The sequence below is a fragment of the Hyla sarda genome, chromosome 8 (assembly GCF_029499605.1).
Source record: "Hyla sarda isolate aHylSar1 chromosome 8, aHylSar1.hap1, whole genome shotgun sequence".
Lineage (NCBI taxonomy): Eukaryota > Metazoa > Chordata > Amphibia > Anura > Hylidae > Hyla > Hyla sarda.
The window spans coordinates 230387401-230406559 of NC_079196.1; the positions used below are offsets into that span (position 1 = coordinate 230387401).

The following is a 19159-nucleotide window of genomic DNA, read 5'->3' on the forward strand; positions in this document are numbered from 1 at the left end:
CACATCATACAGTATTATACACACAACCACATCATACTGTACTATACACACAACCACGTCGTACTGTACTATACACACAACCACATCATACTGTACTATACACACAACCACATCATACAGTATTATACACACAACCACATCATACAGTATTATACACACAACCACATCATACTGTACTATACACACAACCACATCATACTGTACTGTACACGCAACCACATCATACTGTACTATACACACAACCACATCATACTGTATTATACACACAACCACATCATACAGTATTATACACACAACCACGCCATACTGTACTATACACACAACCACATCATACTATACTATACACACAACCACATCATACTGTACTATACACACAACCACATCATACTGTACTATACACACAACCACATCATACTGTATATATACACACAACCACATCATACTGTACAATACACACAACCACATCATACTGTACTATACACACAACCACATCATACTGTACTATACACACAACCACATCATACTGTACTGTACACACAACCACATCATACTATACTATACACACAACCACATCATACTGTACTATACACACAACCACACCATACTGTACTATACACACAACCACATCATACTGTACTATACACACAACCACATCATACTGTACTATACACACAACCACATCATACTGTACTAAACACACAACCACATCATACTGTACTATACACACAACCACATCATACTATACTATACACACAACCACACCATACTATACTATACACACAACCACACCATACTATACTATACACACAGCCACATCATACTGTACTATACACACAACCACATCATACTGTACTATACACACAACCACGCCATACTGTACTATACACACAGCCACACCATACTGTACTATGAACACAACCACATTATACTATACTATACACACAGCCACACCATACTGTACTATACACACAACCACATCATACTGTACTATGAACACAACCACATTATACTATACTATACACACAACCACATCATACTGTACTATACACACAACCACATCATACTATACTATACACACAACCACACCATACTATACTATACACACAACCACACCATACTATACTATACACACAGCCACATCATACTGTACTATACACACAACCACATCATACTGTACTATACACACAACCACGCCATACTGTACTATACACACAGCCACACCATACTGTACTATACACACAACCACATCATACTATACTATACACACAGCCACACCATACTGTACTATGCACACAACCACATCATACTATACTATACACACAGCCACACCATACTGTACTATACACACAACCACATCATACTGTACTATACACACAGCCACATCATACTGTACTATATACACAACCAAATAATACTATACTATACACACAACCACATCATACTGTACTATACACACACAACCAAGCCATACTATACTATACACACAGCCACATCATATTGTACTATACACACAACTACATCATACTGTACTATACACACAACCACAGCATACTGTATATTTACACACAACTACATCATACTGTACTATACATACAACCACATCATACTGTACTATACACACAGCCACACCATACTGTACTGTATACACACAACCACATCATACTGTACTATACACACAACCACATCATACTATACTATACACACAACCACATCATACTGTACTATACACACAACCACATCATACTGTACTATACACACAACCACATCATACTATACTATACACACAACCACACCATACTATACTATACACACAACCACACCATACTATACTATACACACAACCACATCATACTGTACTATACACACAACCACATCATACTATACTATACACACAACCACACCATACTATACTATACACACAACCACACCATACTATACTATACACACAGCCACATCATACTGTACTATACACACAACCACATCATACTGTACTATACACACAACCACGCCATATTGTACTATACACACAGCCACACCATACTGTACTATGAACACAACCACATTATACTATACTATACACACAGCCACACCATACTGTACTATACACACAACCACATCATACTGTACTATGAACACAACCACATTATACTATACTATACACACAGCCACACCATACTGTACTATACACACAACCACATTATACTGTACTATACACACAGCCACATCATACTGTACTATATACACAACCACATCATACTGTACTATACACACAACCACATCATACTGTACTATACACACAACCAAACCATTCTATACTATACACACAGTCACATCATATTGTACTATACACACAACTACATCATACTCTACTATACACACAACCACACCATACTGTATATTTACACACAACCACACCATACTGTACTGTATACACAACCACACCATACTATATTATACACACAGCCACATCACACTGTACAATGCAAACAACCACATCATACTATACTATATACACAACCACATCATACTGTTCTATACACACAACCACATCATACTGTACTATATACACAACCACATCATACTGTACAATACACACAACCACATCATACTGTACTATACACAACCACATCATACTGTACAATACACACAACCACATCATTCTGTACTGTACACACAACCACATCATACTGTACTATACACACAACCACATCATACTGTACTATACACACAGCCCCATCATACTGTACAATACGCACAACCACATCATACTGTACTATATACACAACCACATCATACTGTACTATACACACAACCACATCATACTGTACTATACACACAACCACATCATACTATACTATACACACAACCACATCATACTGTACTATACACACAACCACATCATACTGAACTATACACACAACCACATCATATTGTACTATACACACAACCACATCATACTGTACTATACAGACAACCACATCATACTGTACTATACACACAACCACATCATACTATATTATACACACAACCACATCATACTGTACTATACACACAACCACATCATACTGTACTATACACTCAACCACACCATACTGTACTATACACACAGCCACATCATACTGTACTATACACACAACCACATTATGCTATACTATACACACAACCACACCATACTGTACTATACACACAACCACATCATACTATACTATATACACAAACACATCATACTGTACTATACATACAACCACATCATACTGTACTATACACACAACCACATCATGCTGTACTATACACACAACCACATCATACTGTACTAAACACACAACCACACCATACTGTACTATACACACAACCACATCATACTGTACTATACACACAACCACACCATACTGTACTATACACACAACCACATCATACTGTACAATACACACAACCACATCATACTATACTATATACACAACCGCATCATACTGAACTATACACACAACCGCATCATACTGTACTATACACATAACCACATCATACTTTACTATACACTCAACCACACCATACTGTACTATACACACAACCACATCATACTGTACTATACATACAACCACATCATACTGTACTATACACACAACCACATCATACTGTACAATACACACAACCACACCATACTATACTATACACACAACCACATCATACTATACTATATACACAACCACATCATACTGTACTATACACACAACCACATCATACTGTACTATACACACAACCACATCATACTGTACTATACACACAACCACATCATACTGTACTATATACACAACCACATCATACTGTACTATACACACAACCACATCATACTGTACTATACACACAACCACATCATACTGTACTATACACACAACCACATCATACTGTACTATACACACAACCACACCATACTGTACTATACACACAGCCACACCATACTGTACTATACACACAACCACATCATACTATACTATACACACAGCCACACCATACTGTACTATGCACACAACCACATCATACTATACTATACACACAGCCACACCATACTGTACTATACACACAACCACATCATACTGTACTATACACACAGCCACATCATACTGTACTATATACACAACCACATCATACTATACTATACTATACACACAACCACATCATGCTGTACTATACACACAACCACATCATACTGTACTAAACACACAACCACACCATACTGTACTATACACACAACCACATCATACTGTACTATACACACAACCACACCATACTGTACTATACACACAACCACATCATACTGTACAATACACACAACCACATCATACTATACTATATACACAACCGCATCATACTGAACTATACACACAACCGCATCATACTGTACTATACACATAACCACATCATACTTTACTATACACTCAACCACACCATACTGTACTATACACACAACCACATCATACTGTACTATACATACAACCACATCATACTGTACTATACACACAACCACATCATACTGTACAATACACACAACCACACCATACTATACTATACACACAACCACATCATACTATACTATATACACAACCACATCATACTGTACTATACACACAACCACATCATACTGTACTATACACACAACCACATCATACTGTACTATACACACAACCACATCATACTGTACTATATACACAACCACATCATACTGTACTATACACACAACCACATCATACTGTACTATACACACAACCACATCATACTGTACTATACACACAACCACACCATACTGTACTATACACACAGCCACACCATACTGTACTATACACACAACCACATCATACTATACTATACACACAGCCACACCATACTGTACTATGCACACAACCACATCATACTATACTATACACACAGCCACACCATACTGTACTATACACACAACCACATCATACTGTACTATACACACAGCCACATCATACTGTACTATATACACAACCACATCATACTATACTATACTATACACACAACCACATCATACTGTACTATACACACAACCAAACCATACTATACTATACATACAGCCACATCATATTGTACTATACACACAACTACATCATACTGTACTATACACACAACCACACCATACTGTATATTTACACACAACTACATCATACTGTACTATACATACAACCACATCATACTGTACTATACACACAACCACACCATACTATACTATACACACAACCACACCATACTATACTATACACACAGCCACATCATACTGTACTATACACACAACCACATCATACTGTACTATACACACAACCACGCCATACTGTACTATACACACAGCCACACCATACTGTACTGTACATACAACCACATCATACTGTACTATGAACACAACCACATTATACTATACTATACACACAGCCACACCATACTGTACTATACACACAACCACATTATACTGTACTATACACAGCCACATCATACTGTACTATATACACAACCACATCATACTATACTATACACACAACCACATCATACTGTACTATACACACAACCAAACCATACTATACTATACACACAGCCACATCATATTGTACTATACACACAACTACATCATACTGTACTATACACACAACCACACCATACTGTATATTTACACACAACCACACCATACTGTACTGTATACACAACCACACCATACTATACTATACACACAGCCACATCATACTGTACAATGCAAACAACCACATCATACTATACTATATACACAACCACATCATACTATACTATACACACAACCACATCATACTGTACAATACACACAACCACATCATACTGTACTATACACACAACCACATCATACTGTACTATACACTCAACCACACCATACTGTACTATACACACAGCCACATCATACTGTACAAAACGCACAACCACATCATACTGTACTATATACACAACCACATCATACTGTACTATACACACAACCACATCATACTGTACTATATACACAACCACATCATACTATACTATACACACAACCACATCATACTGTACTATACACACAACCACATCATACTGTACAATACACACAACCACATCATACTGAACTATACACACAACCACATCATATTGTACTATACACACAACCACATCATACTGTACTATACAGACAACCACATCATACTGTACTATACACACAACCACATCATACTATATTATACACACAACCACATCATACTGTACTATACACACAACCACATCATACTGTACTATACACTCAACCACACCATACTGTACTATACATACAACCACATCATACTGTACTATACACACAACCTCATCATACTGTACTATACACACAACCACACCATACTGTACTGTATACACAACCACATCATACTATACTATATACACAACCACATCATACTGTACTATACATACAACCACATCATACTGTACTATACACACAACCACATCATACTGTACTATACACACAACCACATCATACTGTACTATACACACAACCACATCATACTGTACTATACACTCAACCACACCATACTGTACTATACATACAACCACATCATACTGTACTATACACACAACCACATCATACTGTACTATACACACAGCCACATCATACTGTACTATATACACAACCACATCATACTGTACAATACACACAACCACATCATACTGTACTATACACACAACCCCATCATACTGTACTATACACACAACCACATCATACTGTACTATACACACAACCACACCATACTGTACTATACACACAACCACACCATACTGTACTATACACACAACCACATCATACTGTACAATACACACAACCACATCATACTGTACTATGCACACAGCCACACCATACTGTACTATACACACAACCACATCATACTGTACAATACACACAACCACATCATACTATACTATATACACAACCACATCATACTGAACTATACACACAACCGCATCATACTGTACAATACACACAACCACATCATACTGTACAATACACACAACCACATCATACTGTACTATACACTCAACCACACCATACTGTACTATACACACAACCACATCATACTGTACTATATATACAACCACATCATACTGTACTATACACACAACCACATCATACTGTACTATACACACAACCACACCATACTGTACTATACACACAACCACATCATACTGTACTATACACACAACCACATGATACTGTACTATACACACAGCCACATCATACTGTACTATACACACAACCACATCATACTGTACTATACACACAACTTCATCATACTGTACCATACAGACAACCACATCATACTATACTATATACACAACCACATCATACTGAACTATACACACGACCACATCATACTGTACTATACACACAATCACATCATACTGTACTATACACACAACCACACCACACTGTACTGTATAACACAACCACACCATACTGTACTATACACACAACCACATCATACTGTACTATACACACAACCACATCAAACTGTACTATACACACAACCACATCATACTGTACTATACACACAACCACACCATACTGTACTGTATACACAACCACATCATTCTATACTATATACACAACCACATCATACTGTACTATACATACAACCACATCATACTGTACTATACACACAACCACACCATACTGTACTGTATACACAACCACACCATAGTGTACTATACACACAACCACATCATACTGTACTATACACACAACCACATCATACTGTACTATACACACAACCACATCATACTGTACTATACACACAACCACACCATTCTGTACTGTATACACAACCACATCATACTATACTATATACACAACCACATCATACTGTACTATACACACAACCACATCATACTGTACTATACACACAACCACATCATACTGTACTATACACACAGCCACATCATACTGTACTATACACACAACCACATCATACTGTACTATACACACAACTTCATCATACTGTACCATACAGACAACCACATCATACTATACTATATACACAACCACATCATACTGAACTATACACACAACCACATCATACTGTACTATACACACAATCACATCATACTATACTATACACACAACCACACCACACTGTACTGTATAACACAACCACACCATACTGTACTATACACACAACCACATCATACTGTACTATACACACAACCACATCAAACTGTACTATACACACAACCACATCATACTGTACTATACACACAACCACACCATACTGTACTGTATACACAACCACATCATACTATACTATATACACAACCACATCATACTGTACTATACATACAACCACATCATACTGTACTATACACACAACCACACCATACTGTACTGTATACACAACCACACCATAGTGTACTATACACACAACCACATCATACTGTACTATACACACAACCACATCATACTGTACTATACACACAACCACATCATACTGTACTATACACACAACCACACCATACTGTACTGTATACACAACCACATCATACTATACTATATACACAACCACATCATACTGTACTATACACACAACCACATCATACTGTACTATACACACAACCACACCATACTGTACTGTATAACACAACCACACCATACTGTACTGTATACACAACCACACCATACTGTACTGTATACACAACCACATCATACTATACTATACAGACAACCACACCATACTGTACTATACACACAACCACATCATACTGTACAATACACACAACCACATCATACTGTACAATACACACAACCACATCATACTGTACTATACACACAACCACATCATACTGTACTATACACACAACCACATCATACTGTACAATACACACAACCACATCATACTGTACTATACACACAACCACAACATACTATACACACAGCCACATCATACTGTACTATACACACAACCACATCATACTGTACTATACACACAACTACATCATACTGTACTATACACACAACCACATCATACTGTACTATACACACAACCACATCATACTGTACTGTATACACAACCACATCATACTGTACTATACACACAACCACATCATACTGTACTGTATACACAACCACACCATACTGTACTATACAGACAACCACACCATATTCCTTTTTTCTAACATGTCTGCTGCATCTTACACATGAGAACTTTCGCTCATACTGTTCCTGTCACTTTGAAATCTTTTCTGACCTTGACCAATCTCTAGACTGAGCAGGGAGTGAAGTGTGTGACGGAGACAATCCCATAGACCAGTGTTACCCATGCGCAGTCCTCATGCCCCCCCAGAGGTCAAGTTTCAAGATTCCCTTTGTGTTTCACAGGTGACATGCTGTAATTGTGGAGATGGATGATACACGGACTATAATAATAATAATAATAATAATAATAATAATATCACCTGTAAAAGACTGAGGAAATCCTGAAAACATGACCTGTTGCAGGGACTTGAGGACTGCGCTTGGGGAACACTGCCATTTACTTACATTGTAAGTTTGTTTCGTCAGTGCACTCTTCTCCCAGCACAATCGGTTGGGGTCCGAACACTGAGTCATTGAGGTGGTCTCCAGATACTACTCCCCACCCCACCTGCCTTCATAGGTCTCTTCCTATACCCAAAGAGAGAGGTTTAGTAATCAAAGCCAAAGGGGTGCGGAGAACCCGGGGACCACCTCAATGTCATTGGAGTGACACGAGGTTCCCTTTAAGCATGAGTTGCCCTATTAAAGGGGTACTCCCATGCCCCAAACTTCTGAACATCTGGTGACATCACAGCCACGACTCCTTGTGATGTCACACCACACTACCTCCATTGATGTCTATGGGAGAGGGCGTGGTGTGATGTCATGAGGGGAGCCATGACATCACGACTGTAGCCTAAAGCCTTCTGAACCAGATGTTCAGAAGGCTAGGGCACGGAAGTACCCCTTTAAGCATAGTTATATCATTGTTAGAGTCTCCATTTATAATTGTCCATGATATTTAAAAATAACACATATTTTGGGAAATTTCTAGTGTGAAAAAAGGACTGTCCTCTGATGAAGTGCCAGAGATAAAAGATCTGCTCACCACAGCCAGAAACTTAACAGGTAACCATAGCAACAGACTACACGGCGTCTTCATGTAGTTTTCTATTTCCATTCCTCCATACTCTTCTCATCCATTGACTTTGGTCAGATATAAAGAAGCTTCAGGTTCAGACAGCTGCGAGCACAGCTCATGCTTTAACCCCTTGCTGGGCTGTGCGCATGTTAAGGATTTATTGCTACAGCATTGAAAAACATCTTTTTACATGTCAATCAGACATATTAAAAGTTGTTTGGATTACAGCCGGTGTCAGTCCTGAGACCTGCTGCGATCCTGAAAGCAGCAGTAGTCTGACATGGGATAGCGAGGACCATTGTTTCTGGCGCTCCTGAGCCTAAATAACTCCAGCCTGTTACCGCCTAGGCCCAGTAGCATTATTTTTGACCCTCCGGGCCTGTTGGTATCGGCTCTTCCTTGCACCGCTTCCTTGCACCCAAAAGCCCTTGTTCACCATTTTATTTTAAAAAAAAGCACTGGTCGCACTGGTCATCGACGTAATCCACAGAATTCGACATAATACACAAGATACATGCACCCGAAATGAGAAGAAAACAAAAAACATAAAAAATGGGTTAGTATATTTATGGCGTTCTACGCTAGGGAGAGCACCTGTAAACCAATGCGTTCCCAAACAGGTAGCCTCTAGCTGTTGCTTCACTTCAACCCCCATCATTCCAAGACAGCCAAAGGCTGTCTAGGAATAAGGGGAGTTGTAGTTAAGCAACAGCTGGAGACTCACTGTTGATAAACCACAACTGCCATCATTCCCAGACCCCCTTTTGCCGTCTAGAAATTATGGGAATTGTAATTAAGCAACAGCTGGAGGCTCCCTGTTTGGTAATGCACTGGTAGACCCCATACTTACCAACCTTCTTCTTGGTCTGGGGCTCTTCTGTAGCTCCGCTTTTAATGAAGTCATCATTGCTGGACTGGCTCTTGGCGCTCAGCCCATCAAGGAACAACTTTTGACATGTCAATAAGGCGTGTCAAAAGATGTTTTGATTGCAGCAGGTGTCAGTCCTGAGACCCGCTGCGGTCCTGAATGACAGGCCGAGGAAGCGGGCAGCATTTTTGAGGCCGCTTCTCTGGATGATGACGAAGGGCAGTTGTAGTTTTGCAACATCTGGAGGTCTGCAGGTTGAAGACCACTGAAAGGGATTGACAGGCGGTGATGATGAAGGGGGGGGGATGACGAGGGTGATGATGACGGGGGTGAAAATGACAGGGTGAGGATGACGGAGGTGTTAATGACGGGGGTCTGGATGATGACAGGGGGGAGGATGATGTATTTCCCACCCTAGGCTTATAGTCGAGTTACTAACTTTTCCTGGGTATTTAGGGTGAAATTAGGGGCCTCGACTTATATTCGGGTCGGCTTATACTCGAGTATATACGGTATATCAGTTTATATACAATACTAATGTTATGAATGTCCTAATGTTAATGTATACAGATATAATACAAGTTACCTGATATTATTTTTATAGCAATTATTTTATCAATGCCATTATTGACAATTGTTGGAAGGGTAATGGATGAGTGGCCGATAGTTTTCAAGAGTAATAAATAAAGGATCATTTTAAAGGAAATCTGTCATCAGAATCACCCGCACTAAACCTGTTACACAGGCTTGTAGTGCGGGTGATCCTGATTAAAACGCTCCTTACCTGGTTAAAAATGGTTCAGCGCTTCTTAAGATATCTATATTTTTAGTTTTCTGTTATTCCCTGGCTTGGGACTCAGTGGGAGGTGTTATCGTCTGGGACTCGGCCACACGTTATTCTAGCTGGGCGGAGCTGCTGCCCGGCTCATGAATATTCATGAACTTATCCTCGCGGCCCTCCCCACCAGACCTAGAAAAAGGAGTTAGACTACGAGGATAAGTTCATGAATATTCATGAGCCGGGCAGCAGCTCCGCCCAGCTAGAATAACGTGTGGCCGAGTCCCAGACGATAACACCTCCCACTGAGTCCCAAGCCAGGGAATAACAGAAAACTAAAAATATAGATATCTTAAGAAGCGCTGAACCATTTTTAACCAGGTAAGGAGCGTTTTAATCAGGATCACCTGCACTACAAGCCTGTGTAACAGGTTTAGTGCGGATGATTCGGATGACAGATTTCCTTTAAAGGATTTAAGATAGAACAATGAATAACCAGACTTCTGTTATTCACATAGATGCAGAATTGATTTTAATGCATTCAGAAGTTATTTATATATGTCAACATCTATTTTAATAAATATGGGAGAGATTTATCGAAACATGTGTAGAGAAAAAGATGACCAGTTGCCCGTAACAACCAATCAGATCGCTTCTTTAATTTTTCAGAGGCCTTTTCAGAGGCCACATACAACAACCACATGTGACAACCAATGTAAACATCTTTTATAATAACTATGGGGAAGATTTATCAAGACCTGTCCAGAGGAAAAGTTGCCCAGTTGCCCATAGCAACCAATCAGATCGCTTCTTTCATTTTCAACAAGGCCTCTGCAAAATGAAAGAAGTGATCTGATTGGTTGCTATGGGCAACAGGGCAACTTCTCCTTTGCACAGGTTTTGATGAATCTCCCCCTATGTGTATAATTAAACTACCATAGTTTGTGGATTAGATGCAGCTCACGCACAGGATATGATGCTGGAATAAGAACTTATTAAAAAAAAAAGGTCCTCGGGACGCCGACAGCTAAGTGCCTGATCTTCCTTTGATAAAGCTAGCATGTCTAGTGAAACGTCAGAGCAGGCAAATGTGTTTTAATACAGGCAGTGCACTGATCAATGCTTCACTCTTATTGTGCTCATATTACAATCCCTAAAGTATGGAGTATATAGAAGGTTATGGTGAAGAAGCTGAACTGGGAGTGATCTAATAGCACCTCCTAGTGGGCATTATCAATATTAAATTCAGTGCATCTGATTATTTTTAACCCTTTCTATTTGCTATTTGGGTCATTTTAATGGTAATGATATAATTTAGTTTTAAAGGTGGGTCTTTAGTTTAGGGTGTTTTTCCCCAAAAGGGGTGTGGGCTTCTCCCCTAAAAGGGATTGGATAACATCTCTAATCTCTCTCAATAACTCATAGGAACCTTTATTGTTTTGCAGGTATTTGCCCTGTGGTTGTTCTCACCCATAAGACCCACTCTAACCTGAGGGATGTCCGAGCTAAATTCGATGATATGGATGTGGAGAGGGTCATCGCTCTTGAAAATTTCACCCCAGAAGATCACTTAAAGACGAGGGGAAAACATGAAGACGTTCTGAAGTTCTTCCTTGAAGTGATTAAAGATGTAAAGTTTAGAGTGGAAAGATTTCCCGATCCAGATGGCGAAAGAGCGAAAAGGAAACAATTTGTGCTCAGATTTATATATGAAATGGAACTGAAGAAGAAGGAAGAAGAAATGGAGAAAAGACGTAAAGATGAAGAGAGACAAAGAAATAATCAGCAAGCACAATATCCGGAAAAAAAAACCTGCATATTACAATAAATATACAGGGGGCGTCATTCTTACATCTCTATCCCGTTCAGCCCATGACTACATGTCCTACCGTTTTGTGTCTACATCTCCTTGCAGACCTTTGTATTTCTATGGTAACAGACTACAAAACCAGCCCTTTGTGGTCGGGTTCTGTAGTTACAGCCGATGACTTAATTATTGAACATGTCACCATTTTCTCAATAAATATTTTTGGAAAAGTTCAGACCTGAAATTCTCACCAGTTGTTGCTCACAGACAAAATAATCCATGCATCAAAAGAAACCAAAACAAACAAGATCAGAAATTAAAGGGGTACTCCGCCCCTAGACATCTTATCCCCTATCCAAAGGACCATGGTGGTCCCGCCGCTGGGGACCCTGCGATCTTGGCTGTGGCACCCCAAACATGTGGTGCACGGAGTAAACTTTGCTCCTTGCCAGATGACTGGTGATGCGTGGTGGAGGCGCTTGTGACATCGCGGCCATGCCCCCTCAATGCAAGTCAATGGAGGGGGCATGACAGCCGTCATGCCCCCTCCCATAGGTTTGCATTGAGGGGGCGTGGCCGTGATGTCACAAGCAGGGCATGGCCATGATGTCACGAACCTCCGGTGCATAACCTGATGCTCTAAACGAATGCCAGGTGCAGCACTGAGATCAGGCATCTTATCCCCTAACCTTTGGATGTGGGATAAGATGTTTAGGGGTGAAATGACATAGCAAAAAGTATTGAAGATGCTTCTTGATATTTATTTAATACTTTGTACAGAACCTTTGTGGGTGATGACGGCTTCAGCCTCCTGTATCGAGAATCTAGTGTCCTGCATTGTTCTGGGGGATACTGTCCATTCTTCCACACAAACAGTCTTCACATCCTGAAGGTTCCACGGGCCTCTTCTATGGATCATGATCTTCAGTTATTTCCATAGACATAAGTCAGGTAGTCAGGTGATCGGCTGGGCCATTCTAGCAGCTTTATTTATTTTATATGAAACCATTTAAGAGTTTCAATGGCCTGTGATAGACATCATTGTCTTGCTGAAATGTCGGCCTTTGTTTCATCTTCATCATCCTGTCAATTGCAGTAGATTTTTTTGAAAGTAATGTCTCTGTAGATTTGCCCTTTTATCTTTCCTTGAGTTTGTGATGAGTTTGCCAGAACCATTTTGTTCCAACCTCATAACTTTACTGTCGGTGTTTTTAGGGTGATGTGAGGCCATTTCTCCTCCATAGTGTGGATTACGCCACCAAACAGTTCTATTCTGCCCTCATCTGACTGCACTATATTCTCATAGTATGTATGCACTATATTCTCACAGGCTTTTTCAAATGTTGTGCAGCAAACTTTACACAAGCTTCACCATGTTTTATATTCACAATGGAGTCTTGCTTGGTGAGTGTGCATACAAGCCATGGTGGTGTGTGGTGAGCGTGCATACAGGCCAAGTAGTATAGTAGTAGTAGTATAGTAGTAGTAGTAGTAGCAGCAGTATATTAATAGTAGTAGCAGTATAGTCGTAGTATAGTAGTAGTATAGTAATAGTAGTAGTAGTAGCAGTATAGTAATAGTAGTAGTAGTAGTAGTATAGTAATAGTAGTAGTAGTAGTAGTAGTAGTATAGTAGTATAGTTTTAGTAGTATAGTAGTAGTAGTAATAGTAGTAGTAGTAGTATTATAGTAGTATAGTAGTAGTAGTAGTAGTAGTATAGTAATAGTAGTAGTAGTGTAGTAGTAGTAGTAGTAGTAGTAGTATAGTAGTAGCTGTATAGTAATAGTAGTAGTAGTATAGTAGTAGTAGTAGTATTATAGTAGTATAGTAGTAGTAGTAGTAGTAGTATAGTAATAGTAGTAGTAGTGTAGTAGTAGTAGTAGTAGTAGTAGTAGTAGTAGTAGTAGTATAGTAGTAGCTGTATAGTAATAGTAGTAGTAGTATAGTAGTAGTAGTAGCTGTATAGTAACAGTAGTAGTAGTAGTAGTAGTAGTAGTAGTAGTAGTATAGTAGTAGCAGTATAGTAGTAGTAGTATAGTAATAATAGTTGTAGTATAGTAGTAGTAGTAGTAATAGTAGTAGTAGTAGTAGTAGTAGTAGTAGCAGCAGTATAGTAGTAGCAGTATAGTAATAGTAGTAGTAGTATAGTAATAGTAGTAGTAGTATAGTAGTAGCAGTATAGTAATAGCAGTAGTAGTATAGTAATAGTAGTAGTAGTAGTAGCAGTAGTAGTAATAGTAGTAGTAGTATAGTAATAGTAGTAGTAGTAGTAGTAGCAGTATAGTAGTAGCAGTAGTAGTAATAGTAGTAGTAGTAGTATAGTAATAGTAGTAGTAGTAGTATAGTAGTAGCAGTATAGTAATAGTAGCAGTAGTAGTAATAGTAGTAGTAGTATAGTAATAGTAGTAGTAGTAGTAGTAGTATAGTAGTAGCAGTATAGTAGTAGTAGTAGTATAGTAGTAGCAGTATAGTAGTAGTAGTAGTATAGTAATAATAGTAGTAGTATAGTAGAATAGTAGTAGTAGTAGTAGTAGCAGTTTAGTAATAGTAGTAGTAGTATAGTAGTAGTAGTAGTAGTAGTAGTAGTAGCAGTATAGTAGTAGTATAGTAATAGTAGTAGTATAGTAGTAGCTGTATAGTAATAGTAGTAGTATAGTAGTAGCTGTATAGTAATAGTAGTAGCAGTATAGTAGTAGTATAGTAGTAGCTGTATAGTAATAGTAGTAGTAGTATAGTAGTAGCAATATAGTAGTAGTAATAGTAGTAGCAGTATAGTAATAGTAGTAGTAGTAATAGTAGACTCAGTATGTCATGTCTCTTTATCTTTTGGACCAATGACTAGCAGACCTCATGTTATCTCTGATCTATATCTCTTTGCTGACTCAGTTTCTAACTGGATTCCACAATAGATCCATAGAATTGGGTTGTAAGATTCTATCCTCACATCTCCATCAGAGTAATATGTTTGTAGAAATATATACAGAATATTTGATAGTAGATGAAGGATCTGCTCCTCGGGGTATGAAGGTGATGATGAATGTAAGTGAATACATTTTAGATATTTGAACTTTTCTTCTGTTCTACAAACTGAATACTAAAGGGACTTGAGAGTCTGCAGCTAATATATAAACCCTTGAGCATCTTATGGAGCCCGTCCACCATCATTAGCTATGTTCACAGGGCGGACAGCCATCTTATCCAATATCACCATAGACAAGAACATTCAACTCAAATGAACATGAAGATGTTGTGCATGAGAAGGGGAGGTAAGCCGCTACCAGACAAATCTGAAGGGGTCCCCTTGAGGCTGGGTTTCCACACAGGTTTTTCCTGACATTTTTTTTTTTTTTTAAACTACCACTGCAGTTTTTGAGCCAAAGTCAGAAGTGGATCCAGTAGAAAGGAGAAATATAATTTCTTCCTTTATATTTCCCATTCTTTTTTAATAAAATTCTGTCTTTGGCTCAAAAACTGTAGTGGTAGTTTTCCCCAAAAAATGGCAAAAAAAACCTGTGTGGAAACTGAGCCTGAAAACAAAAGGGTCAGGCAACTGAAGTCCAGCATGTCCGATGCTTCTTTCCCCTGGTAAAATCTAATGTGGGAGAGTTGGGAGGCCTCCATAGACATTAGATGGTCAGCAGGTCCCACCAAAAACATCCGCCTCTGTGCCCCCTCTTTGCCTCTTTTCTGACTGATTTTCCTGGTTCTTCTTTCAGTCAGGCTGTCCATGTGGCATCATGGTGCTTGCAAGAGAGCCCTGAAGATGAGGATCACTAGCTTAGTATGGTGAAGGTTGGCCTGTGGGACCACTAAGCTTAGGGTGCTGGTCACAACTGCGACCTCTGTGAACCCTGTGTCTAAACCATGTGATCCTGGGTGTAGCGGAGAGCTGCTATCCCACTGCTATTCTCCATTTATGATCCCAGGGAGGCTCAGGAACAAGACAATTGTAAATCCACAAGCAGAGTTTCCAGCAGGCAAAGTAATACAGCAATATCCCAACATCACTCCCAATAAGTGGACGACACACAGTTTCAGGAGCAGAACTCCCAATCTTTATTCCAGGGTGCCTTATATAGCATGCTCCCATACAAGGGAGGGATTCACATCAATTAGGACAGTAACCAATACTGTAACTGTTACCTCCCACACATCTCCTCCCCTCAGAGTGACTCATAATCCCCTTAACTGTACTGTAGGTTTACCCCAAACCTGGATGTACCCCAAAACTAGTATATAGCATCAATATCAGGGTACTGCCAGGTAGCCCTGATCTGGGTGAATAATGTATCCAAAATTCACGCAGATCGGACCAGGGGTTCGGTAGTTAGGTGGAGGTTGAAGTTTGACCGACCGCACACGAGGTGGTATCCGAAAAGGGTTCCATGCGTTGGGTCCTGCGGTCGGTCTCCGTTCGGCAGTTAAAACATGCAATAATCTTAGCCATCCAAACTTAAATTCACCTGGATTATGGTTCCCTCGTTCGGTACTTTGTTTCTCCCGAATGGGGACTCGTTAGGTCTCTCCGTTCGGTAGTTACGGAGTTCTGGAGGTCTCAGCGGTGTTCGGTTGTTTGAGTGTCCGATTTCAGTTCCAGACCCTCGACGACCAAACACTGCTGAAACTTTGATGCGTAAGATGGCCGCCGCACGTGGTTCGTATACCGAACAACGGACACCCAGGCATCAGTAATTACAATTTAAGTTGCAGTTTTGTTAATGAGAAGTTTGAACACCTAACGAGGCACACACTCTCACTGGGGTGGTCCCATGGTTCGGTAGTTTCCTTCCCATGAACTACTGAACCCATATACGAAGAACATACAGAAACACATGAACACAATACACGAATACAGTCAAAGATGCAGGTTATGGGGCAGGCTGAACCCATTCCGCTACACTGGGCATGTGACTTCTGATGTGATTTCAGTGATTTACTAGTGTTATTTGCTAGATCGTACTGTAAAAAAAATCATAGGGTCCTCTATGGGTAGGGTTACACAAAGCATAGAATAACAGTAGCAGCAAAACAGGGGGGGATTCTGAATACAAAAAAAAATCTCATATTGTACTGGGCCCACCATGAAAATAGATGCTCATATAATGTTCCTTCATGGGGTAGAAGACATCAATGACAATCATCATACTTTATTACCCTCATGCTTCTCTCCCCCAAAACGTCAGTGACCCCCACCATGCTTCACCTTTCACCATGCTTCTCTCCCCTAAAACGTCAGTGACCTCCACCATGCTTCACCTTTTGCAATGCTTCCTTCTCCATGATACAACCTCTTCATCTTTCTCCAGAGTCGCCCATCTTTGTCCTGAGGTCACCTGGGGGAATTTTTTTTTGTATCCAGAACAATTCTTCTGGCAGTTGTGATGAAATCTTCCTTGGTCATCTGATCTTGGCTCGGTATCACATGGTATTACTACTTCTTAATAAGTGATTGTGTCACGATTCGGCTGGCTGGTGGTGTATCCTCTGTGCCAGAGAGGGATTGGCGTGGA

The 19159-nt window shown here is 39.5% G+C and overlaps 1 protein-coding gene across 1 annotated transcript in view; it reads left to right on the plus strand.

The window, feature by feature from the left end:
* The window catches only part of LOC130284288 (uncharacterized), a 74441-nt gene extending 60569 nt beyond the window's left edge, over positions 1-13872 (plus strand). Inside the window, exons 3-4 of the mRNA XM_056534503.1 lie at positions 10110-10183; positions 13288-13872. Of these exons, the coding sequence (XP_056390478.1) occupies positions 10110-10183; positions 13288-13670 (457 nt within the window). The 3' untranslated portion in view covers positions 13671-13872. The remainder of the gene's footprint in view (positions 1-10109; positions 10184-13287) is intronic.
* The last annotated feature ends 5287 nt before the right edge of the window (positions 13873-19159 follow it).